Source organism: Emydura macquarii, unplaced genomic scaffold (assembly GCF_026122565.2).
Source record: "Emydura macquarii macquarii isolate MOO-44397 ecotype Brisbane River unplaced genomic scaffold, CSIRO-AGI_Emac_v2 contig_3348, whole genome shotgun sequence".
Taxonomy (NCBI): Eukaryota; Metazoa; Chordata; order Testudines; family Chelidae; genus Emydura; species Emydura macquarii.
In genome coordinates, this window is record NW_027133485.1 from 6,647,804 (window position 1) to 6,674,718 (window position 26,915).

The 26,915-nt window shown below is 45.5% G+C and overlaps 1 protein-coding gene across 2 annotated transcripts; it reads left to right on the plus strand.

Annotated features, from left to right (window-relative positions):
• Positions 1 to 343: 343 nt before the first annotated feature.
• Positions 344 to 26,915, plus strand: LOC137143845 (bone morphogenetic protein 8A-like). Of its 2 annotated transcripts, XM_067533857.1 has the most exons (7): positions 344 to 1,144; positions 18,136 to 18,328; positions 18,872 to 19,020; positions 21,476 to 21,670; positions 23,140 to 23,219; positions 23,667 to 23,777; positions 26,129 to 26,915. In XM_067533857.1, the coding sequence occupies exons 1-7, from the start codon at positions 733 to 735 to the stop codon at positions 26,276 to 26,278; spliced, it is 1,290 nt and encodes a 429-aa protein (XP_067389958.1). In that variant the 5' UTR covers positions 344 to 732; the 3' UTR covers positions 26,279 to 26,915. The 2 variants fall into 2 exon arrangements, with proteins under 2 accessions (XP_067389958.1, XP_067389959.1); XM_067533858.1 differs by lacking the exon at positions 23,667 to 23,777.

Consider the following 26,915-nt stretch of genomic DNA (forward strand, 5'->3'; position numbering starts at 1 on the left):
GCCGGGGATGGCCAGCTGGTAACTGGAAACGTCCGAGACCCCGATTTCCGTGGACGGGAGAACTGGTGCCCCAGCCACCCCCTCCCGGCTCCAGAGGCGGCTCCAGCTGCTGCCCGCTCGGGCGCCCCCTCTGCGCGCCTGCGGCTGGGGAGGGGGATGAACATCCCCAGGCCAGAGCGAGAGCCAACACCTGCCGGGGGGGGGGGGGGGGGGCACGAGCCGGGCAACGCCCGAGCGGAGCCGGAGGGTCGTGGGCTGGGAGGAGGCGCCGCCTGGCACCCTCCTGCCTTGCGCTGCGCGGCGATACCCGGCGGCCGGGCCGGGCCGGGCCGGTCTCCCCGGTGCGCGCAGCGCGGCCGCTGTCGCCGGCAGGGGGAGGGCGCGGGTTCAGCTGCCCGGCGTCACACGTGCTCCGGCTCCTGGCACACCCAGCAGCGGCGCGCCACTTAAAGCCCCTCCGCTCCCGGGATCGGAGCCCAGGGCAGCGGCGTGCCCGCCCGCTCGCCGTCGGTGCCTGCCTGGCCGCTGAATGACTGCCGGGCGCTGCGGGGAGAGCCTGAGCCGGGAACCGCTGCCTGGGGACCGATTTCCAGCTCCTGCCTTCGGAGAAGAGTCTCGCCCCCGGCCCAGCACCTGGCGGCCCGTCCCCACCCGCGCCGGCCCATGGGCCGCTGGTGAAGTCGCGGCGGCGGAGGGCGGCCCGGTGCGCCCCGGCGGCCGAGCGCGGAGGCTATGCGGCGGCTCTGCGGGGCGCTGCTCGGGATCCTGGGGCTCCTGGGCCACCTGAGCAGCGGCAGCTTCCTCCGCAGCCACCTCCATGCCTCCAGCTTCCTCCAGCGCCGGCTGAACGGCCGGGAGAAGCGGGAGATGCAGCGGGAAATCCTCTCCATCCTCGGGCTGCCGGGCAGACCCCGGCCCAAGCCCGCCGCCGGCGGCAAGCTGCCTTCCTCCGCCCCGCTCTTCATGCTGGACCTTTACCACGCCATGGCCCGGGAGGAGGAGGAGGAGGAGGAGGAAGAGGACGAGCAGGTGGGCTGGGGCCGGGGAGTCTCCCGGCCGGTGCTGACCAGTTTGAGCGTCCAGACGCCGCCTTTGGGACGAGTCGTCAGCCGGGCCGACACGGTCATGAGCTTCGTCAACATGGGTAAGTTGCCGAGACTTTCTTCGCCGCTTCTCGGGGGGTCACGGAAGCCGGGGCTGGGCTGGGGTCCTGGTGTGGGGCTCACCGCAGTCGGTTCACAGGATTCAGAGAGTGCAAGGCCAGACGGGAGCACCTGGCCTGACTCTCTGTAGGTCACAAGCCGGAGAAACAGCCGATCTGCAGCGCCGCCAATGCTGGAGAACCAGTGTTAAAGGCAGGACTGGCTGTCTTCCACCTGCATCCGCAAGCCCCTGGCTGTGTCTGATCGCCGGCTAAAACCCAGGTCCCTGGCCTTGATTGGTGCAGGGATTTCTTCATCCTAATGGGCCGCCAGTTCTGCTAGCGTTAAGGGTGAGAGCGGGGTTTGGTTGAAAGCGCAACTCTTCTCAGGCCTCTAAAATCCACCTGGGTTCCGCAGATTGCCTTGAAATTAGTGCCGGGTCTTCGGGCTGATTTGCCTGGTTCTTGTCTGTCATTTTTTTCCCCCCCATTGTTCCTATTTCCCTCCATTTAAAGTGGTCTGCATTCAAATGATTTTTCTGACACTTACTTCTCCCTTCCCCTCCCATACAAATCATTAACAAGTCTTGGGTCTCATCGGTGTTCAACCTAGTTCCCAGTCTTTTCTTTTTTTTGGGGGGGGTGGCTGGTTTCCAAAGGTCAGTGCTTTCCCATGTTGTCCCAGGTTGCTGGTGGAATTCCATCCCTTTATTTCAAGTTAAAGTAGAAACACTGGTCTCTTCTAGTTATTTCTTCACCTGAGGTCTGGTTTATGATCGTTTGGATGGTCTCACTTATCAATTATTCTGCAGTCTTCAGCTCCTGGATACTTGTGAAATCAAAGATTATGTCCTATGGAGATGACGGCGTTGTCCTCAAACCATTCTAGACATGAAGGGCCAGTTGACTGCTTCTGGTCTTGCATGACAATGCAATGTGCTAGATATAATATGTGGCCTAGTGGCTAGAGCACTGGACGGGGAAGATGTGGGTGCTCTTCCTGGTTCTTCACTGGCTTGCTGGGTGACCTTGGGCAAGTCATGTCCCCTCTTTGTGCCTCAATTTCCCCATCTGTTAAATGGGAACAATGATACTGCCCCCCCTCCTTTTGTAAAGAGCTTTGAGACCTTCTGATGAAAAGTGCTATATAAGAGCAATACCTGACACAAACAATTAGACTGTGGAACTCTTTGCCACAAGAAGTCAGTGAGGTCACAAACTTAACAAAAAGGGACTGGACTTTTATCTGAATAACAGGGAGATCTAGAGTTATAATTAATTGAAACAAATTTTGTGGAAGGGATATTAAACCTAACGCATCAGGACATAAACCAATCCCTGTCGCAGATCATGATGAGACCTACTGCTGGGTTCTTGAACCTTCCTCTGAAGCAGCTGGGCTGGATGGATCTTGAATCTGACAATTCCTGTGATCCTAAAACTTTATTCTCAGCACCCCACTGGGAAACCAAATAACAACTTTCTAGGTTTATTCACTGTTAGACTGGTGTATGAACTAAAACTAACTTAAACACTCAGTTACCATTAGCCAGCTTTCCTGAACTGTTAGATGTGCTTAGGGGGAAACCATGGCTGGATGGGAGCACAAAAGCAGCACCAGGTAACCTGGCTAAACCTGCAAAACGGTAAAAATACGTTATTCTGACAGGGTTAAGCTTTTACTGTCCATAACATTAGCAGGGGTATCACTGTTTAGGACACAAAAATTATTGGCATCCATGCGACCGTAACTATCTTGGGATGTTATACAATGCATCCTTGCAACAATCATACGCTTTGTTACTTAGGTATCACCACTCTGTACTTAAACCTCACATACTGTGGTGCTCTCTCTATCCACCAAACCTTCACTAGTAACAGAAACCTCACTACTAAATTTAACTTCAACCTAAACCTCACAAGCCAAACCTCACTACCAATTGAAACCTCTCTGCTTTATTGTGGCGCTACATAAATCGCTGGCTATTTATAGTTGTTCTACCATTCGCGTGCTGGCACCCTAGATACAGATGTAGGGCTCGTGCAGCACTCTTTTGAAACAAGGCCTCTGTGGAGGCTGGATTGGATCTGTAGATGCCAGCCCCTATTTATAAAGCTGACTTCGTACGTGATTTGTGGTTGAACATGGGTCTGAGGGCCTCCTGTGCTGGAGACTCCATTTCAGTGTCAGAAGGTATCACAGTGGTCCCAGAAAATAAATACATTGCTGTTAGCCTAAGTGAGAAGCCTGCTAAAATGGGGTGGGGTGAGGAGGGAGAAACTAGCACAGAAAATGCCCGTTTGGCAAAAATACAGGTGTAATCTTGTCCCTGCTGGGGATAGCCGGGGTCAGTTTAAACAGGTTCATCTCTTCTACAACCTACAGTTTAAAGACCAGGCTATGATTCTGCAAGCCAAAAGTTATTTCCACCTTAACGTATGGACATGCAAGGTGGAAATCCGCCAGAGGTGTATATGGAGGTGACACATGCCTTAGGAAAGCGCTCGGCGTTAAATGGAATGAATTTATAACCCATGCTGACTTTCGTTGGAGAGTTCAGCGCCCCTGGTCTCCAAAGTTATCCAGAAAAGAAGATGGAAATATTGGGGGCATGGGTTAAGAATGAAGACTGAGTGTCTGCCATGGCAGGCTTGCAGCTGGAGGAACGTGTAAAAGGGGCCGGCTGAAGGAATCCCACTGTTAAATAGTCCTCAGAGGGTCCATCTACACTGTGATAAAAGACCCGTGGTATGGGCTGACTTGGGCTCAGATTGCAGGGTTAAAAGTTGCAGTGTAGACACATGGGCTCTGAGACCTTGCAAGGGGGGGAGGATCTCAAAGCCCAGGCGCCAGTCCAAGTCTGAATGGGTACACTGTCATTTTTAGCTCTGCAGCCCAAGACCGAGTCAACTGACCCAGGCGCTGAGACTCGGTGCTGTGGGCTTTTTTATTGTACCCAGAGAGGGAAAATCTGTAGGACTTGGCAACATAGAGGGCATGCAAAGATTGACCCAGGAGGGTAGAGCCTTGTTGGTGTGCTGAGCAATTATGGCTCAGGACGTATTCAGATTTAGATCTGTTCCAACACATGAGCGCTTCGGTATGCTGTGGAAATGGACAATGCAATTAAAAACCACCTAATTTTCAGCTGCAGTTTATTAGTGATTCACCCCGATCAGAACTGACTTCAAAACACAGGGCCAAACCTAGCCTGACGTAAATGGGAACAACTCTGATTGGAATCAGCGGGAGATGTGTCACAATTTCAGCATACGTGGGCCAGGAGATCCACAAAACAGGAAGGAATAATGACAGTGGAGCAGAGCGCATAGGGGATACACCAGCTCATCTCTTCCAGCAGCAGGGTGGAACAAGCTAACAATGTCAGGAGACTGAATCGAGATTCAAAATAAAATGCTAGAGGTTGCTAACTATTGCTGGACTCCAGTTAGGCGGGTTACTGTCTAATACTTCTACTACTGTCCTGTTTAAGTTCAGCTGTACTACTGATATAGAGGGATGATGTTTCTACCCAACCCCTCTCTCCCTGAAGAATAATCTGCAAAGTTAACTGTGACAAGCCAAAGGAAGCTAATCAGAAGAGGAGGTTCATCAGTAAGGGCAGGCCTTGAGGGGGCGGAGGCATTTCTAGAACAAAAACAGAAATATCGAAAACACAAGGCCTGGTTGTAAGAAGGTACTTTAACCACCCAGATGGCTGTTGGAAAAGTAATACGACAAAACACAACATTTCCAATAAGTTCGTGGAATGTCTTGGGGACAACTTTTTGTTTGAGAAGATGGAGGAAGTAGCTAGGGGACAGCCAATTTAGACTGGAGTCTGATGAACAGGGAGGAATTTAGTTGCAGATCTGAAGGTTGAAGGCAGCAGAATAAGGAGAATGGATTTCAAAAAAAGGAAACTTTGTAACAAACTCCGAGAACTGGGAAGTAAGGTCCCATGGGAAGAAATTCTAAGGGAACAAGGCGTTCAGGAGACCTGACAGTTTCTCAAAGGTACAATATTAGAGGCACAACAGCAAACTACCTGATCATAGAATCATAGAATCATAGAATATTAGAGTTGGAAGGGACCTCAGGAGGAAGGAAACATAGGAAGAATAATAACAGGTCAATATGGCTTACCCCCAACCTCTTGAATGACCTGAAAAATCAAAAAGGAATCCTAAAAAAAAAAGGAAACGTGGGCAAATTACTAAGGATGAGTACAAATGAATAGCACAAGCATACAGAGAGAAAGAAAGGCTAAGGCACAAAATGAGTTACACCTAGCAAGGGACATAAAAGGCAACAAGAAGAGGTTCTATAAATACATTAGGAGCTATTGTTTCAGGCTGACTGCAGACGCAGGCAGAAGTCGCTCAGTTGGTTACACTTGACTCACATTGTGAAGATTTTCTTTGCACCAGGCGTGAGACTTTAAAAAAGCTGAGATTTTGGAAAACCAGAGGGCAATCCCTCCACCTGCCCCCTCCACCGATCCCAGCCGTGTCTATCAAAATTCAACTTAAAAAAAAAAAAGGCTTTAAAGCAAGAAGCTCTATTTTTAAAAATACAAACATGGGCAGTTCAGATTTGAGCTTGAAAACTCACTCACTTCCCTATAGCAAGTCTATCTTGCATATTGTGTTAACACCTGTGTCTTCCTGGACCCCCATACACCTCCCAAGCAACAGTGGGAGCCGAGAAACAGACTTTTAGCCTTGGAATTGCCTTGCTTTTGTGGGTTCGCCAGACCCGTCATATTAACTAAATGTTTCTGAGGGCAGATTTGCCTGAATTGTTCTGCCTGATGTCTTGTGCTGTTATCCCGGCAGTGCCTGGAAATAGGGCGATTTGGTGTTCCCATGGACAGTTACATCTCTTTATTTGCACTCAAATCACCGTATTTGCTCTCCATTAGGTGTACAACTGGGCCTGCATTTCTGTGCAAGCAACTGCGTTTGCACAGGTTAGAAAAAACAGCCCTTGCATGGAGCTATGAAAATAAGAACCTCTTATAGAATTAATAGCACTGTAGGGCTGGAAGGGACCTCAAGAGATTATCTAGTCCCTCCTCTCTTGCTGAGTACACCTGGACCATGAATTGGGAGGTAATTCTTCTGTGCAGAGTTCTGGGTGATTAGTCTACTTTAATATCTGGGTGTGGAGAATTACTTGGGTTGAAATAGACGAGCTAGGTGAGGTAACATCTTTTATTGGACCAACTTTAGCTGGTGAAAGGGACCAGTTTTGCATTTCCCGAGTTCTTCCTCAGAGCGGGAGAAGGCAACCGGAGGGGTCCCAGCTCCATACAAGACAGGAGAGATTGTTAAGCATAAGAGGTTCGCACATGCATGCTGAAGGGGACAGAATTAAGGGTTATCGGGCAGGAGGGTGTGTTACAATTTGTCGTAAGGAGTCATAAAGCCAGTGTCTCTGTTAAGTCCATGGTTTTTAGTGTCCAGGAGAGCTAGTAATTTAAGTCCCCAGGCTTGTCTTATGAACGTGTTTGGCTGGTTTTCTTTGAGGATGAGGATGGAGCGGTCAGATATGGCGTGATCGCTTTGTGAACAATGTTTGCCCCAGTTGCTAGGGTGTTTTTGTCTGTGTTGGCTCACTTAAGAGCATCGTGATTATCTGGTTTCGCCCACGTAAGTGTTGTCGGGGCATATGGTGCACTAGATGAGGGGCACCACATGTAGTGATAGGCATGTGTAGGACCCCCCCCCCCCAGATCTTGGAAGTTGTGTTGGGGTGAGGGATATTGATCGTCGTAGCAGTGGAGATCTATCTGCAGGTTTCATGTCTGTTGTTCTGGCAGGGTCTGGTGCCGCTTTGAATTGGTGTGTCCTGGAGTGTGGGGAGTTTGCTGCTGAGCTGGGTGAGGTTCCGGGGAGGGGGGGTTGTTTGAAGGCCAGAAGAGGACATTTGCGAAAGGTTTATTTCCGGATGTGACACCCCATCAAGTTGCAACTGTTTGATGGTACCTGTAGGGGTTCCAGTGAGGGGTGAGAGGTGACAACTAGGGCTGTGCGGTGGGTGGGCTTCTTCTTTTCCTGTGCTAAAGCAGGGTCTCCCGGGGCATTTGGGTGCCCCGTCCTTATGACGCAATCTACTTCTCTGGTGGTGTCCTTGTTTAGTGAAGGTGGATTTAGGTGTGTATCCTGAACTTTTTCTTCAGAGTAGATTCTGTGGTACCTTGTGCCTGTCTGGAGAAAACCGATTTCTTGATGTGCCTGGGGTGGTGGCTGGATATGGGGGGGGGACGTGTGGTGCTCTGTGGGTTTAGCTGGTTGTAACCCAATCATTTCACTAACAAACAAAAATAATGAAAAGTCTGATTCACTGGTGCACTGCAAAATGATTTGGTTTTAAAATGACAGTACTTTATATCCTTAAGAATTTTTTTTTTTTAATGACAAATGCATGCCCTGCTTCTGTGTTTCTGCGAGTTGTAACCGTAGTAGACGAATGAAGTGTATAATGGAAAGGCGGTCAGAGAACGTTAGCACCACTAATGCATGCCACAGTCTGTAACGAACGCACTCCCATCTCCTGTACGCATCAAAACAGACACACCTGTCTTTCGTCCCGCCCTTCCAAACCTCCCACACCCCTGGCCTGCAGGGTGAGCTCTCCTTTAGTGCTGTTTTGTAGAGGAAAAGGCATGGCAGGTTTATTACACCATCGGCATGTTCAGAACTTTTAATTTCAGATTCTAGTCACCTTCATTTTCAAATGGAAACTAAAAGCTGCCTCAACTCTCCCTACCACAGAGCTTAGCGAGAGAAGAGCCAAGAGAGAGCTGTAGGAACCTGATGCAGCCTTCAGGGAGTTACTAGCCACTCGGGTTATTTTGGGAAATACAGATGTCTTGGAGGAGCCACCCATTTTAATGATTTACTTATGACCCAGGAATTTCAGAGCTGGGCAGCCCAGTACCTACTAAGGATATTTTCTTACTTTGTCACAAACCGTGGGTAGGGCTGGTCAGTAAGACCCAGTCTGTGGTAGTCACTCCACAAACGAGGCTGTTACTTGGGGAAGGATTGAGCCATTTTAGGACAAACTGGGTTTCTTCTTCCCAAGGCAGCGTGGCCTGGATGCGTGTGCTATAAAATGATCTGGACACGACTTTCTGGAAGTGTAAATGCAGCCCCTTTCTGAGACTTCTGGAGTCCAGGCTGTTTAAAGAGGGTTTTTTTCTACTTGCCCGTTATAGAATGAATCCGCCTGAAAATGCTTCTCCTTCTGAGAAGCCAGAGAACAAGGACAGGTCGTCTCTGAGGCATGTAGCTATTTCACTGCTAACAAGCACAAAAGGAGGAGAAAGCAGAACCCTCCCATGAACGCACCCTGAAGAAAGGCATTTCAGCAGCACAGTCAAGTCAGTTTCAAAAAGTAGCTTTTTATGTTTGTGGGTCTGTCCTCCTCCTAAAATGTTTCCCTCTCCCCTGTCTCTATGTGGGAGACTCACACAAATTAAATGTGATGGGCATTGACTCACCTGACAATAAACAGCCGGTGCACAAAATGCTGTCAGTACACGGCGCAAACTAAACAGATGTTTTCTTCTCTTAACTCTTTCAGTTCCAGTAATCTCAGATGCCAGGTGCAACAATATTGGGCCGAATGTTTGTTTTTAAGTGAGGTGTCTGATTTTTCCCCCTCCTCCCAGTTGTCAATGTTCCTTTACAAGGCCATTATTAGCACAATGAAACCAAAAAAATGCTCCACTTTTCCCATTTTTGCACTCTGTTCTTGTCTCTCGGTTCCAGCCTTGTAATTACATGCAGTTGTCTGGCACACTAACTATGGAGGGCTTAACACAATAAGTACTATACTGGAAACACTTAATAAAATAACCACCTTTAGGACTCCCATTTTTTTCCAGTCATTATAACAAGTGGCCATTTGATGCCAGGCCAGCCAGCTCAACAGGACGCCCAGCACTTCAGCTGTTGGCCTCCACTCACGAATCCGGGTGGAGCAGCTTCCCTTCCATCCGTTCAGCAAGTCAGCTGTAGTGCAGCTGAAACAGTTGGGCAGGTCTGTGTGTGGTTGGAAATGCATTTCATAGGTGGCCGCTTACTATAGGGCAAGTTAACATCAGACAGATGGGAGGGAGACTTAATTATTACCTCTCATTAAGAAAAGCGATCGCAAGTAGCATTACATGCCGATGTCACTGCGCTTGGTTTTAAGAGGGTGCTTTTCGGTATGAAAGGTAACCTGGAGTGCTTCCGTATTCTAGAAAGCGATGCAGAGCATCTCTCACATGCTCTTGAATATCCGAACTGATTTTGCTGGGAGATGGGCTGCTGGCTGTATTCATTACAAACAATGATGTGGGATCTCTAGCTGACAGCCATTAGAAATAAGCAGAAAAAATGTCCATTCAGCCTCTTCCCTTACTGAGGGCAGAGTTCTTAACTGCCCCCTGGCAGCTGAAAGCACATCTCCTTGTTTAGCAGCTGACAGCAAAAGCCAAGTGCAAGGTCTGTGTGTTGCAACCTGTGTGGTTATTTCATCAGCACAACTAGTTTTTACTTCGAGGCCAATTATCAGTGAAGACAAATTACATTCAATAATAAAGGCTGCTGTTTTCCCACTCCAGCTGTTTCCTTCATTCTCTAATGGCTTATGAGCCCTCCCTAGTTCCTCACGTGAATTTCATCTACAGTGGCTCAATAGATCAAGACAGAACTGGGGTAGTTTTTTTGTTTTGTGGCAAAGCTTTCTCAGAAAACTAGATCAAGAAGTGTGTGTGTGTTTCCTTTAAATGTGTAGAATTTTTGTCAGGAAAGTATAACTTTTTGTAGGGGTCAGGAGGGGGAATGAAAATATTAGCCAGACTCTGCTGAAATACACTTTCAAACGTCACAAGCTTTTTATATGGGAATTACAGTAACATAAGCATCTTGGAAATTACAGGACCCAAACAAAACTATTTTACGATCTATTGCAACAGAATTTTGGAACCAATTCTGAATTTAAAAAAAGATAGTGTTCTATAGGTGGCCTGATTGGGGAGATCTCATTGCCTTTTGCTCCCAAGGTTTGCCACAGACGGAGAAAGGAATTGTTTAGGAAATGGGGAGCCAAGCACAACTGCTTATCTGCTACATTTTGCTGCGTTAGGGAGTACGTCTAAATCTTTTTCCCCTTTTGGAACGCTTCTGTAGTTTATTTTTTCCTGCTTTCAGCTGAAGGGTTGCATCCTTCTCGCATCTCATTTAAATATATTTTAAGACTCAGAATACTTGATGTGGTTGAATAGGCCGCATTTCCTTCTAATTTAGTGTCTGAAATGGTCATCTGGACCATTCAGAAGCAGCTAGGGCTAGTAATTACAACTGACGTGTAGTTTATAGAAACAGCGCACACGCGAAAAGTTTTACAATTAAAAAAAAGTGACTAAAAATACCTTGCAAACAGTAGAGACTCGAAGACATGCTCTTTAGCACTGCAGAGATTTCTGGTTTTGAAGGCCTGAAAAGAAAGACTGGAACTCTGTGAGCATGCTGAGGAGGAGGCCTGGAAGACCCAGTAGAGATGGCAGGATCCCAGCTTGACCCTCTATGCTATGAAGGTGTCGAGGTTACAGAAGGAGAGCCCAGTTGCACATCTGGTGCTTTGCTTCGCTCTGGGGAGAGGCTCTTGCAGACATTGTTTTTATTAGATACAAGACCAGAGGGGCAATTCCAACCCTTCCTCGGGCCTGCAGCTGCTTGAGAAAAACTGCAGCCCGGCTTTCTCACACTGAACTTCACTTTGTTCCCCCAGGGTCTCTTTCTCTCTGCCCTTCCCCGAATTAAAATAACTGAGGGCACGGCAAGAGAAAGGCATCTTTGAAAGCTCAGCTAAGCAACTGACTTTTTAAAAATCAGAGCGAGCCTGGAAGATAAAAGTGGGGAGGGGGAAATCCCAAAGGAGCAGAAGGATTTTGATCCCAAGGGAAGTTGCCAGAGACAAGACACCTCAGGGCTAGGGTGACCAGAGAGCAAGTGTGAAAAGTCAGGCTATAATACAAAGCCCCAATATCGGTACTGTCGCTATAAAATTAGCACATCAAGGCACAAGCTCAGCCTTTACTCAGAGGTGCTGAACTGGTATGAAAGTCATGCCTGTGTGTCATTGGGTAAAGGGTTCAGGCCACCACAAGGAGAGAAAGTCCCAGTAAATGTCTGGTCTGTTGTATATAGGTTCCTGTACCACGCTCGGCCCCACGCTACCCGCCCACTTTCAAGCGCCGCATTAAGCGGCGTGACTAACACTTGTCACATTGTTTGATCTCTCAATCTCTGTCCGAGCCTGCCCAGAACCCTGAGTATTACTCAGCCAGCCTACACCACCAGGGCTTCTCTGCTCCAGTGCCTGATCTCGCTACATGGAAACTAGCGCAGGCATGTCTACATGAGCAGAATCATGCTCTTGAATGCAGTGTAGACATACCCTGAGTCCAGGGGCTGCCGGGATGTTTGAATAGTGTCAATATCGGTCAGAAATAGCATGGGTTTTTTTTTAAATTTCCTTCTCCTTTCTTAACCTGTTAAGATGTGGCACAGAACTACCACCAGAGCTCTTTCTGCTCGGCTCCTTCATGTTTCTCAAGTGTTTTGCTCAAGCGGTGTGTAAAAGCAAATGACCAAACTACTTAGAGCAGAGGACGAGTTAAATGTTAATAAAGACATATCCTAAAAGTGTCTTTGCGTGGCTTGAACTCTGATCTATTCAGGCCCCTTTTTTAGTGAGGCGTTTCAACCTGGCAAGAGGAGCCTAGATGTAGTTTTACTAAGGGTATGTATAAAGGAAGCAACGATCTGATTTTACAAGTGATACCTCTCCACGGACTTAAAAGTATTTTATTTTCTATCTGTAGGGTTCCTATTGTCCCCAAAGACTATTGCCCAAGCCCTACAGTCCCTCTATTACCAGCTGTAGCGATAGAACCATGAACATTGACCACTGATCTCTATGATACCACACAGTAAACAATAGTAGTAAGTGTTGCAGGTTTAGGCCCTGTCTTTGCAGCTGTCTCTGTGTTACAGAGAAGCATCAACCAGTGTGTAGCGTAATGCAGCACGGTAAAGGGAGAGGAAATTTTTGACCAAGGATATGAGGGTAAACTCCTTTGTCTTATGAAGATGGCCATAAGCTCATTAATATCCACACTGAACAAACAGGACCTCTGACTTTAAGTGGTTATTACCCAGGCAATAAAAAAAACCCTCCGAATAAGCCAGCATTTTTTACAATTTACCTCCAAAAAGAAATGTAGCTGAGTTAGTCTTGCTCAAATCAAAACCTGGTACCTGGGAGTCTCTGGATTTCCAGACTGATGCTTAATTAAGCCATCCATTCCAACCCAATCAATAACTGTAATTATTTGGACTTGTCATTCAAAGATCTCGGTGTATCTTTACAACATTATTTAAAGGCTCCGAACGCTCTCGGGAGGGGTGGGTATTATTATACACAATTTCCAGATGAGTCAATGGAAAAGAGGTTAAATGACTTGGCAAGGTCTCAGAGTGCGATTTTTGTAGCAGACTTTAAATTGAACCCAGGAGTCTTGACTACCAGACCCTTACTCTACGACTAGCCCATACCCAGAAGGGATGTTTGTGTTGTGTAAACTCGTGTTCAATGTGTCTGTTCCTTGCTACCCTACGAGTTAATTAAAGCTGATAGTTTGCTGATTTTTCAACTCTTCTGGGTGACCTTATCAAAGGCTTTACAAAAATCTAGATGTACTCCCTTGCCTCAGTTTCCCTGACACACACAATTTATAATTTAGCAAAGAACATAATAACATTTGCCTACCAGGATCTATGTGTCATAAAACCCACATTGCTATTCACCAAGTTTTCATCTAAAGACATAAATCAATTTCCACAGGACATGCTCTACTATTTTCCCCCGTATTGAATTTAGGGTAATGGGCCCATAGTTTCCAAGATTAACTTTTGGCCTCTTTTGAAGATGAGGTCTATGTTCTCCAGCCCTCTGACAGCTCCCTTGTCCTCAGTGATTGACTGGAAATTCTGACTGGTTGTATTTTCTCCCACTACTTCTTTCAGAGTACTGCACTTGGAAGCAAATTATGAGGTACAGCTGACTGAAGCACATTCAGCTTATTACAGTATCTGGTAACCAGTATCTTCTCTATCGATTTCCAAACGTAGTGCCTTTTTCTTCTACCAGACATTGAAGAAAAGGGTTAAATATATCTGCCCTTAGGAATCCTCTGACTAGTATTCCTTCTCTAAGACCAGTCCTACATCTTCCTTGTTTTTCTTTTTATACCTGTTCATTTCAAAATCTTTGTGTGGTTCAATCCCTATAAACTATGAGCTGATACATGTCTCAGATACCTCAAATCCTTTCAGAAGCAAGACACTCTATGACCCTGACAAAGACTTGACTGACCCTGGAGATACATGCTGCAAAAGCAACCATTTTAGCTGTCTAGATCAAGGAGCTTCCTCCATTAATGTCAAAGCCAGAGACTTTATTTAGATTCATAAGCCATAAGGAGACCCCTTAAGCTAATCAGTGTCTTTCAGAACTGCTATAATTAGATGATTATACTTAAAGGGATTCCCATACGCCTACATGCAGCAAATACACACCCAACACATGTGGGTGATTAGCAAGTTGTTTAGTTTTCCACGCATGGCATGAAAGCCGCCTGCAAAATAAACTCATTACAGATTTCCCCCAGGAGGAAGCAGTCTTGGTCTTTTTGAACATTATTTTAAATTTTACAGAAAATAAACATAAAAGGTGCGGAAAGACCCTGTGTGTTAATTCTGCCCATCTGTGAGCGAGCACAGGCTCATGGAGGGGCCTGTTCTTGGGCACAAAGACGTCCGATGAAAGCAACCCAGAGAAGGATGGCAGTCATTCTTTCATTGGAAACCCTTCATTAGATTTCCGTTGATGGGATCAGAGACCGAACAAGAGTTTTTTCCTCCCATGTGAGAAAAGGTTTAAAAAATCTCCTTAGAAGATGGAAGACTAGACTGGTTTTTTTATTATTTATTCGTGTCACCGTAGCACCTTGGGTCCTTGACCATGGCTCCTTTGCGCTAGACGCTGTACAGACGCAGCGGTTTTGCCCTGTTTTGCACATAGGATAGGGTGAAGAGTAAATTCAGCAGATGGATTAAATTTGGGCAAAATATGTAACAATGAAGTTGATGACAGAAGGAGACCAGCAGAATTTTGAACCACAGAACTGTAAAACATTCAGGAAAATGTAGCTTGACATCCATTTAAAAAAAAAAACCTGTATCTGATTCGCTCTGCCAGACACATCACTACACCCGTCCTTGTCTGACCACATTGCTTTAAAATTAATAATCCCATCGCTTTTATACACATACTTGAATGCGCACTGACAGACATAAGATTAGGGCTGAGGTTTTTAACGCAGCCTAAAAGATTTGGCAGGCCAGTTCCCAGGGAATTTGAAAATCTTTAGGTGCCTTTGAAAATCTCAGCACTCACACGCATGCCCCCACAAACACTCACATGCACGTAGATAGAAATCAGCCAGCGAGATGAACACCTGGCACAAGACACATTCGGAAAAGTGTGGTGTAATCTCCATAACCACCCCTCAAAGGGGTATATGTGCACATTACTTGTGCGTACGCATATGCTGACTGTGAAAACCCCCACATGCAATCTATTCCTACTAAAGTAGGAATAATCTGTGCAGGTAGCTGTGCGGAGAAGACATTTCCAGGTCAGGACATGCCCCCAGGGCTCCCTGGATCACACTTCATAATGTCCTTCCGCTGTTTATGCCCTGGAGGAACTCAAGGGACAAGGTGGGTAAGGGAATATCTTTTACTGGATCAACTTCTGTTGGTGAGAGAGACAAGCTTTCAAGCTACACAAAGCTCTTCTTCTGCAGGAACCAAGGTATGGACGATGTTGTCAGTGGGACGGGACCAGACTTTGTGAAGGCCAGTTCACCTAAATGCCCCAGTATATACAAATGATAGGAAGCCAATAGGAACTGAGATTACTTCTCCAATGAAGCTCAGCGTTCCTATATTTTCCAGCCATTCTAGCTTTCTGCTTTGATCGACTTCAGCGTGCTAAACTAAACCAACTTGGGAGTAATGACAGCACTGGAAAACACCCAGAAGAAATGTCACGTTTAGCCATGTCCTTGTTATGTTACCAAAGAGACCTCCTTGATTTTTGCCACATAAATTCCCATTACCCTTCCCTGAATGCATGATTATAAATCAGATAGATGACAAATTTCACGTATTCTGGTAAAATCTCTAATTGCAGTTGTTTATAGTTTTCAAGTCTTTGGTATGGATTTTGTTAGCAAGTTGCTGATGCTATTCCTGTATCTCTTGTCAGTTATTTCTGCATTGGAGAACTGGGGAAGTAACAGTATTCCATAGCACTGTATCCATAAATAACCACAGCTGAAAGTAGGAAAAAATAGAAATCTTCTTGCTGACCAACATAACTTTCTTGATAGAAATTCAATCTGATTGCTTGTTGATTTCTGTGTACTCTGTGTGTGTTTGTGTGTGTGTGGGTTTCTGTCTCATTTTGTGTATTCTAACTCTTGTCTGCAACTAGCACATAGGATATCTGCTATGTATAGATTTCCTAAAAGAGCCAGGGTACATCAAGTCCTCACTGGGAGAAATGTTGGTATAAACTCGGAACATGAAAACGACATTTATTTGAGATCCAGGCCTTGCAATACTCTGTCCTGGTTTTCTGCCAAAAAAGCATTTCTAAGCAGTTTAAAGTCCAGTATCTTGTGAATTGTCAAGGATAGATACAAATACTTTATTCCAATGAGAAACGGAGAACTTCAGCTTTTCAAAGTTCACCATTTATTTGTAAGGCTTGGCTGGTCATTCAATACTGGACACTAGTCATATCATTCCGAGTATCATCTGGCTTCTTCCTTCCCTAACTTTAATTCCAACACAATTTGAGCAGCTTTAATCCCGAGAATTGCTACAGCTGAACACTGATGCATTATATCATAATAATAAAGCCCAGCCAAACTTAAAACATTTTGTCAGGACCAGTAAGAGTGCTTTCAGGGTCATGCTTTTAGCATGGATGCTTGGTCAGTAGAAAGAAATAAAGAAAATGGATCCTTGCAAGCCATATAGATCAAAACCAAAGGTTTGTGCCATCATGATACTCCCTCTGCTGCTATAGATGGAGAATTCAGTCCTACTCAAAGACCATTACCTGTTAATTGGGTAGGGTGTGGGGGTGGGGGAGTAGATTAAGGTTAGGAACAGTTTTATGAGACCCCAGTGCACTTGGAGCCTTGTATTCAGAACTCCCCCTTGACTGGTGGTGACTCCGGTTGTCATAGATATGGATCGGTTTAAAAAAAATTAAAATGAGTCCGGTGGCTTTGGAGCAAGCGTGCAGATGTTCGCCTGGGGGGTGGTTTTTTTTGTTTTGTTTTTTTGTATGGCGAGATCAAAATGCAGGTTTCGCCTCACCAAATGTATTCTGTAACATCCTTCCACAGCACAGCTGTCCATCCCTCGCTGCCAGGCCCACACCACTAGAACAGGAAGTGCTCTCCGCATCCGCCCCAGGCTGGCCTTGCCTGATGCTTTTTATAAAATGTAACTTGTGGTGAGCCCAGTAGCTGGAGGGAACATTTTTTTTAAAGACACATGGATGGATAATTAAGATCTTAGTGTTTAGTTTTGGAGAAGTGCATTTTACTGGTCACTCCCCTTATATAAACACTCTTCGGCCATTCTCTTAGTAGATTTTCCCACTACTTTATATTAAGAACCTAAGAATGGCCATACTGAGTCAGATCAATGACCCATCTAGCCCAGTATCCTGCCTTCCAACAGCGGCAGTGCCAGGGGCTTCAGAGGGAATGAACAGAACAGGGCAATTATTTAGTGTTCCGGCCCCTATGATCCAGTCTCGGCTTCTGGCAGGTGGACGTTTAAGGACACCCAGAGCATGGGGTTGCGTCTCTGATCATTTTGGCTAATAGCTATTGATGGACCTACCCTCCAGAAACTTATCTAACTCTTTTTTGGAATCCAGTTACACTTTTGGCCTTCACAATATCCCATGGCAACGAGTTCCACGGGTTGAATGTGCATTGTGTTAAGAAGTACTTCCTTATGTTTGTTTTAAACCTGCTGCCTGTAGTGCTTTTCATCAGTAGATCTCAAAGCACTTTACCAAAGAGGCCCGCATCATTCTGTCCATTTTACAGACGGGGAAACTGAAGCACAGATAGATGAAGCGACTTGCCCTAAGTTCACCCAGCAGCAGAGCTGGGAATAGAAGTCAGGTCTCTTGAGAGTCAGGCCAGTGCTTTATCCACTCCCCACTGCTAATCTTGGTTTTAAATGTACAGTACCAACAACCCCAAATGGTCAAAAAATGGGAGTCCACCCCCCCCCCCCAAATCATGAGATTTTTTTTTTTTAAATGGTGGGTTCTTTTTATTTGCCTTCTGGTTTTTGAATCCTTGGGTCATGTTTTCAAACTTTTCTCTGCAACCATGAGGGCTAGAAACTTTTGACAACACTGAACGTAGGGCTGCAATCTAATTATTATTATTATTTTTCATTTGCATTTCCGTAGCGCCTGGGGCCCCTACTCATGGACCAGGACCCATTGTGCTAGGTGCTGTACAGAGACAGAACAAAAAGACGCCAAGGGGCAAACACTGGCACATGATAGTTTTACGGTGACAGTAAGTTAGGCGCAGGGATACTTCATAAGCAATTTCATACAGAATGCTAAAAAAGCAAGATATTAGGGAGAATTTTGTCACTGAATGCAAGGTAAATGAATTATAGATGACAACATTAAAACGCAGTGGCTTTGGGGATGGATTTCTCATCAGACTGGGGTGTAACAGTGATCTGCTGGTAAGATTGATAAATGTACAGGATCATTTGTATCATCATTTTCCCAATCCTATATTTTCCAGTTGAACATGACAGAGATCTCTTCTACCAGAAGCCTTACTGGAAGGAATTTAGATTTGACCTGACCCAGATTCCAACTGGAGAATCTGTAACGGCAGCTGAATTCCGAATTTATAAGATGCGAACTTTCACTCGTGATGTCAACAAAACTCTTCACATCAGTATCTATGAGATCATAAAGGAGTATTCCAACAGGTGCAGTGAGACCCCCCAGTGCCTTTGGGCCAGAAACGGAAATGTTTTTTCTTCTATAGGTCTAGAAACAAATCTGGGTTCTTATGAGCCGAAATTGTAGTGCTGCTTTTTCGTTTCATAATGTTTGGTTTATTTGCAGGCCTGCGTACAGTTTGGGTGTTAGAATTTCTGATTCCGTTTTTTTCACCTGTGGGGAAATCATTCCCATGTATTTCAATAGGTAGTAATCATTTAATAGGTAGCACTATACCTGTCCCATACGGATCAATGGCACCGTTAAACTTTTCCACTCTTCGATATGGAGGAGCAAGCTTTTTCAGAGCAAATGTCAGAAATTATATCCCATGTTATGATTAATTATTAGTACTTCTGTAACAGCTAGAAGCCATAGCTATACATCAGGGCCCCTTGGTGCTAGGTGCTGCACAGACTCAGAACAAACAGACAGTCCCTGCCCCAAAGCGCTGACAATCTAAGTATGATGCATGCATTATCTAAATTCAGTTGATTATGCTTATCTATTTTTCCCCCCCATTTCTGTAGGGAATCTGACTTATTCCTGTTAGACCTTCAGGAGCTCCAGGCTGGGGCCGAAGGCTGGTTGGTTTTTGATGTCACAGCCGCCAGTAACCACTGGTTAGTAAACCGTAAATACAACCTGGGACTGCGACTTTATGTGGAAACAGACGATGGTAAGGCTAACTCAGGCCCTTAAAGGGTTTTAAATTCCTGCTGTTTTTAAAAATCCAGATAGATATTGGTGTGATGAGATTGCAGCCCCCTGGTTTAAGAAGAATATCCAATTTAGAGTTTGCCTCCGGATCTTTTTAAGTCTTTGATGTTAATGTAATTCCTTGTGTAGGCTATAATAATAGGATAGGATTAATGTAATCTTTGCCTGAAGGGATTCTCACGTCTGTTTCACTGGATTAATTTTTCCTAATTTCACCCATGGATAAAATCTATTCCAAGTGCTACCTAAAAAGGTGTACTTCAGAGATTGTCCTTGAGACTAGGAGAATGTCATTGCTGTTATTGGTCCCCCGTCCCAGCATTTCTCTCTCAATAAGTATGCTGCTAAGATCAGGCTGTTTAGATTGCTGTGGTGCACAAAACTTAGAGTGAATGTGTCTTCTCTGCCTGGAAACAGCCAGGGCGGGTGAGTGGATGGATAGATCAACACTAGTTCTCAACAGCACAGACCAGAGCCAGAGCTGGTGTAAATTGGTGACTTCAGTGGAACTATCCCAGCTTACACAAGCTGAGGATCTCGCCCCAGATTGTTTTTTTTTTTTTTTTCCCAGTTTGAAACCATTTGCATCACAAGATTTCTCGCTCTCTCTTTCAATTGTCCAAGCTCGCAGCAGAATAGATGTCAGATATCTATGTAGGGCCCAGATCCTCTGAGCTATTCAGCACCTAATTCCCATTCAAATCAATAGGAGCTATGTGCCTTTGAGGATTTGGGGTAAGGATTCAACCAACTCTGAGACACTGCAACTCCTGCTCGTACTTCGTGCTCCTTTTCCTGCGATGAGCTGGTTTTGAGCTGTGCTGTTCTAAGGATGGCCCGAGGGTAAAGATTGATCACCGCAATACTGAGCTGTGTAAATTACCTTTCCCCTTTGCAGATGGCCCTTCTACTCAGCCTGTACGTTGCTGGGTTATTTTATATGCATCTATTTCAGTTTAAGGATAGTCTCCAGTTGCCATGTGACGCTGTGATCACATTGCTGGTTCATTAAGTATGGTTGTAGAGGGAACAGAGCTAGCTGAACTGTTCTCAGTTGCAGAAAGTACATGCCGCTTTGATTTTCATTGCATTGACCGAAGCTCTGATGAGTCCTGTCTGAATGAGGTCTCAGATAGGTTCCCCATCATTTGAGGCTGGTGACCAATGGTTGGGCCAATTTGGATTTAATGTGCATTGGATATACCTCAAAAATCCTCTTTCCAACTGATCAGAAGGTTAGGGAAGAAAATACTCCCCCCAGTCGGCCTCAGAAGGCCTATGCTTTGGCTGTTCGTCCCGTTCCACAAAGCATGGAAGCCAGTGCTTAAATTCCATCATGTTGCAATGAAGTCAGTAACCCTTTGGAAATCTCTCGTGTGCCATCTTCTCCAAAGCCGGCTCCCTGCACATGAGACCATCCTCTTTTGCAGACTGAGAAGATCTCATGTCCTGGGGTGAGATTTTCTGAAGCACCAAAATGATTTAGGAGCCTAATTCCCATTTTCAAAAGTGACTTAGGAGCCACACACTTTCCTCTAGAATCCTAGAAGTGCAGGACTGGAAGGGTGGGCCATTGGTCATCCAGGCCAGTCTCCAGCACTCAAGGCAGGACTAAGTCTGACCCAATGTTAGTGTTTGGAAACTGGCTCCGGTTCTGCTCCCAGGCTCTTTGAATGCAAAGTGAGAGGGAGACATAGCACTGAATGTAGTACTGCCATCTCGCCTCACTTGCCCTATGGAGAGCACCCAAGACTGTAATGGTGAAATTCTGGACCAGAGAAACTCTTAAGAGATCTGAGGAGAAGGTTCTCTTCCTGAGAAAAGACTGAAAAACTTGAAATAACTTGCGGAACTCACAGCTGTTGGGTTTACTTTGGATTTCTCATTTCCTTGTCTTGTCTACCCCCCATTGCACCCTCCCCACAATCACTGCTACTCTCCTTTTGTCCTGGGTTAGCGTTATTACTGTCATTGCCTGATCTTCCTAGCAGAACGAGTCAGCTCACAAGGCATGTCCACTGACTGGACCATGATGGGCAGTGTCTCTTCAGTGTGTTGTGTAGAGGCAGGTAGACCTGCCAATCCATGCAGGAAGAGGCCCATTCATCTCCCCGGCCTCTACCAAAGAAGCATCTGGCGGCCCTGGCGCTCTTGTCTCTTGATGCTGAAATGTGGATTATGCACAACACGGAGGGCGAGGGAGGAAAGCAGGAAAGGTGGCTGGCTGAAGTGGAAATAATAGAAAGCCGCAACGGGTGACGGTGAAAGGAGATGTTCCACTAGCAAAATCCTGGAGTTTGGTTTTATGGAGTTTTTTTAAATGTTCATCTGCCTTATTTTTCTCCCCTTTTAACTAAAGAGAGTCATTTTGCAGCCTAACATGCATACAAACTTGTGCTTTCGGACCGTCGTAGGGCACAGCGTTGATCCGGGTTTAGCAGGACTGCTGGGTCGGCGCGGGCCACGCTCCAAACAGCCTTTCATGGTCACTTTTTTCCGGGCAAGCCAAAATCCAGTCCGAGTTACTCGAGCAGTCAAGCAGCTAAAGAAGAGACAGCCCAAGAAAACGAACGACTTACCGCATCCAAACAAGCTTCCAGGGATTTTTGGTAAGAGCTTTGGGTTAGAGACCTAGCTAGCTAGAGGTAGCACAAAGGCTGTATTTACAGTAAAGAAAATGATCCTTATCTAAAATACCATTTTCCTGTGCGGTGCTAACCGTGGTATATTTTGTTAGCCCCTCCCTTCTTCAGGAATTTCTCTTCTGGTTGGAACACATGGCTCTGATATGTCGTCAAGTGAGTTCCAGATGAACTAGATTTTGAGAGAGTTTTTTTTAGAATAGGGTAGAGTAAATCAAACTGCAGAGTAATTGTGCTGTCCTCAAGAGGCGTGATCAGGCTTCCTTGGAGAAAAGGCTTTATTAGTCTTCCTAGATCGTGGTATATCTGAATACTGCCCTCCTTTAAGTATGCTATTAATATTACCATCCGCTTCAAAAACATCCTTAGGGTTGAGGAGAGACTGGAAGGCTTCCCAATGAACCTGAGATGTTTTTGACATGGGGCCAAGCATAAGTAGAGATGATGGCTAGGATGAATAGGAGCACAAAGATACGCTTCTTTCAAAGTCATTCTGGGATTAGGGAGGCATTTGCGGCCCGTTCCTGATTTCTCCATGCTGCATCACTGGTTTTTGATCTATGAGTGATAAATCTAGAACCAGTCTGATGCCTTCACTTCTTTTGGTGATCCAAAGAATCTGGGATAACATTTTCTGGCCCCATTCTTCAAGGGATATAGGAGCCCACGTCCCTAGGGCTTGTAGCTTCTCCAGCCTTTCTGTGCAAGCATGTAGCGTTGAAAAATTCAGAAATGGAGGGTGGAAATGTGAGAGGTGGTAACCTAGTAATTCAGCCAGGTAGCAAACTCCGATCATTTTAAGATACATTCCCACCCACACACCAGCATTGTGAGAAGTGCTTCTAGTCCTAAAGCTGAAGAAATTCTTAAGCCTTCTCACTAAGCAGAGGGGCTCTCAGATCAGTGGGCTTCAGTCTCAGATGTAGCTGGAGTGGCCAAAAGACGGTCTGAGATCCCAGAGGGTTTTGAAGCGTGAAGGTTCCACACTGTTGGTTATTGCCACTGAGCTGGTGAATTCAGCGAGCTGGGCAGGTGATCCTGGAATCAGAACCAGTGTCCCAATGAGCAGATCCAAGGAGTCCTTCCATGCTTTCTCGAGTAATCCTCTAGCCTGAATGATTTAAGCCAGACTGAAGAGAGTTAGAATCAGGGTGAGCCTGGAGGTGTAGCCTCAGTATCTAGGACTTTGAGTCAGAGGTCCCAGCGGGTCAGGGTGTTGCAGAACCAGCTCATGTCACCTGCTATGTCAAAGACAAAGGATATGGCTAATCCGAGGGATTTAAGATTTTATTTTGTTGTTCTTCTGGACCAATCTTACTGATACTGGTGCTAGCAGACACTCAAATAAAATAGGGTAAGCGGTGGGATTTTTCTGTTTTGCTATTTGGAGTGACAGGTATTTCCTCATCTCCCCCACCCCCTTCTTTTTTTTCTAGATGACATTCAGGTCTCTGAAGGCAGACAGGTGTGCAGGAGGCATGAACTCTATGTCAGCTTTCAGGACCTTGGATGGCTGGTAATTCCTCCCCCCACCTCTCCCTTGTTTCCTCAGCAGGAAATTCATACCCAGGAAAATTAAATGGGAAAATTGGAAAGTAGCCCATCCTTGGGGCTCCCCTCCAGTCCTGCATGAACAGAGGGCAATTTAGAGCATGTGAACTCTGCCTCACTTTGGTCTTACCTGGAAGATTTTACAGGAACTTGCTTTAACATCATTGGAGTTACTAAGAACAACATGAACTGATACAACCTGAGACCCAGCAGTGACCCTGAATGAGGAACTCTTCAGTCCATATAAAAATCAAAATAAACCATAGCTGATGGCATTTCCCTTAGCCCCACTATGAGTAGACTGATTGTTTCTGCATACGTAGGCGAAATGAATGAACAAGTGTCGTAAGTGAAAATGGTGCTGCTTAACTATAGAAAAATCTCTTCTTTTTTTTTTTTTTTTTTTTTGCAGGATTGGGTGATTGCCCCACAAGGATATTCTGCCTTTTACTGTGAAGGAGAATGTGCCTTTCCTCTGGATTCCTGCATGAATGCAACCAATCATGCCATCCTGCAGTCACTAGTCAGTAGTTTATTAATGTGTATGTGCATTAATAGCTTGCAGGGCATTGGGTTCTGCACAAGGTCGTAAACATTTGGAGTAACTGTTAGATACGCCTTGATGTATAAATCAGGTCACAGTGGCGGATAAAAGGACAGTTCAGGAGCTGGTCTACAAGGCAGATCAGAATCTTTTCATGACCCTCAAGTGAGGAGTTATTTTTGGTTTTAAAAAAATAGACAGTCCACCCCGTTCAGATCTGGATCTGAGCATTCTGCAAGTTTGAGGGCATTTGGATTCCGAAGTCTAGATCAGATCTGTATAAAAGAGTTGATATCATTAAAAGGGTTGGTGGGATGCCATGATTTTCATCTTGTCAGGATTCACCTACACAGGCAGATCAAGGAATCAACAGAATTAATGGGATAAACACATGACTGGCAGCTTTGTTTCACATGGCATGCTTTGCGATAATGGTGCAAAATGCTTTCCGCTACAGTTCCATTTTTCACTCACCTGATTCTTCAGAAAAATTATTTCAGAGTTAAAGGTTTCCAGCTGGGTGAAAATGTACACTATTGTCTATCCTGGCTAATTCCTCCTGTCCCGTCCCCTGTACCACCACATCACAGTTAACTAGAAGAGGTTCACATTTGAACCACAGAATTAGTCTTCAGGGAGGTATATTGCCGTTGCTAGACTGAAAACAGTTTGATTTGCAGTCTCTGCCTTTAGGACACCTTGAAAATGCTGCTTCATGCATATGCACAATAAGAAAAATAATCCTCTTGTCCAGGTGCCTATATAATAGTACACATCTTTTCCACGATTGTTAAGAGGCACTGTGGGGATTTAACAAAAAATCTTTAGGGACATTTAATGCACCATTATGGTTCAGAAACCAAAGCACTCACTAGTCAGGAAATTCCAGATGGAAAGGTTTTCTAACTCAACATTTTCCCAAACACACCACGTGTGGCAGTACATGCTTTAACTCCTGGGCTTTCCAGACTTGAGTGCTTGATTTCTGCATCCTGAAGTTGTTTTGATTCTAGTTTTAGCATTTAATTCCATGTAGTGTAGACAGATTGCTCCACTGCATTTGTCTGAGGAAGTGCGGTTTTGTGATACAAAATATTATTGTGTGTTATTAATATTCATAGATAGTAGGAGCCAGAAGACCCCCTCAGAATCAGCGCACTGTACAAAGAGCTGGGGAACTCCTTGCCTCAGTGAAATCACTGGTAGTTTTGCCAGTGTTTCAGTGAGGCTAGGATTTCACTCCTGTCCACTAATCCTGAAGAGTGTATGACAGATCCTTGGTGTCCGTAGGCTTTGCCTTTAAACTGAAATCTTCCCAAACCACCACAGTTCCAGAAACATGACATATAGCAAACCCTTCAGTGTGTGACTTGCATCGGTTCCACTGGTCATCAAGACTCGATCTTCAAGATAGTGATGTGAATGGTGTCCAGTTGTGAGGGGCAAAAGGAACCAGAAATAAAAAAGATCAAAGTCCAGATTCTCAAAGGTATTTAGGTGCCTAACTCCCATTGATTTCAGTGGCAGTCAGGCACCTAAATATCTTTGAGAATCTGGGCCCCCATGCCAGCCAGTGTCTTCTGTCCTGAAGTAGTTCAGTGTGACAGCAAAACACCAACTTCTGTAACTGGAGATTCTGAATTTGGCAGGTCCAGAGAGAGAGAGAGAGAGAGAGAGAGAGTGTGCGTGTAATGACTTACAAGCCTTACGTTATATGGGGAGTTACTGGAAGACTTACTTGTCACCAGGAGAATGAGTCAAGGCAGCATCACTTTCAGAAGGGAGACAAAGTGTTTACCTAGTGCCTTTTTGCACAACCTTCATTTTCAGCTGAGACATCAAATCCCCCTGGGGGAGGACCTCTGCCCCGCTTCCTCCCAGCGGCTGCTCTAAACAAAATATTTTATTCCTGGCTAATACAAACACAAAGTGTAAAGCTGCATTTTCTTACCTGCGTATTTTCTAACTGAGGTTAGTCTATTTCGTGACAAGGGCGCAGAACAGAAATCTCAGTTTAACTGATGGGCCGCCCTGCAGGAGCGGCGCCATCAGAATGAGTCCAATATAAACTGCAGCCAGAGCTGCCAAAGGTTTAGAATAAATATTTTGATGAAAGCTGAAAATAATCTACCCATTCAATCAGCGCCTTTTTATGGGTAAGAGCTGCTTTCTTTGAAGCTTTTTCTTTTCACTAAATCTAAAAACCACATGTTTACCTTGCGATAGCTAGTGACTCCCTGCTGCACGTTCCTTAGCCTGCCTGGAGGCTGCAGGGGAGCAGCTGTTCGTCAAAAGTGCAAATTGTCACAATACCGCGTTTGCCTCCGCAGGTCCATCTGATGAAGCCGGAGGCCGTCCCCAAGGCCTGCTGTGCGCCCACCAAGCTCAGCGCAACCTCTGTCCTGTATTATGACAGCAACAACAACGTGATCCTCAAAAAACACCGCAACATGGTCGTGAAGTCATGCGGCTGCCACTGAACACCCCCCCCCCCCCCCGAGGAACTGGAATCACGGGTGGGGGTTTTTTTTTTTCCAGAGAGGAAAAAGAACTATTTTTAACAGGTCTGGAGCCCATCTCACTGTTGCCAAAGTCTGTAAGAGTCAAACACCTAGTTGTAGATAATAGAAAACGTTTATTATCCTGCCATATTTCGAGACTATACAACAAGCAAATTTGGGGCTGCTTAAATACACGTCGCGTTTCTGGCTAATGGCTTTTGTTAGCAAGCTCTTGGCTAACTAACGCCTGGATTATTACTGGATGAAGTTTAGACTGCTCAAGTCATGAGGCCAAGGAAGGCAGATCCTGAATTGCTCCTAAGTCTATCAGGATCTACTCACTTATGTCTGGGTAGCATGGGTTTAACAGGCACTTATAATTCTCTAAATGAAAATGCTGTCAGCCAATTAAATAGCTGGCCAACTAACCCTGCCCTCCCCTGCTCCATTTAAAGTTCTAAAATTCATCCAATTGGAAAAAACGTTTTGAGCTAGGCCACGGTTACAAAATAAACCCCTTCTTTGGAAAGTAAACACGTGACGTTTATTTTTAATAAGTGGCATGACACAGCAACATTGACAGTGTTTCTCAGCTAGAGCCCCAGGGGCCTGGTAA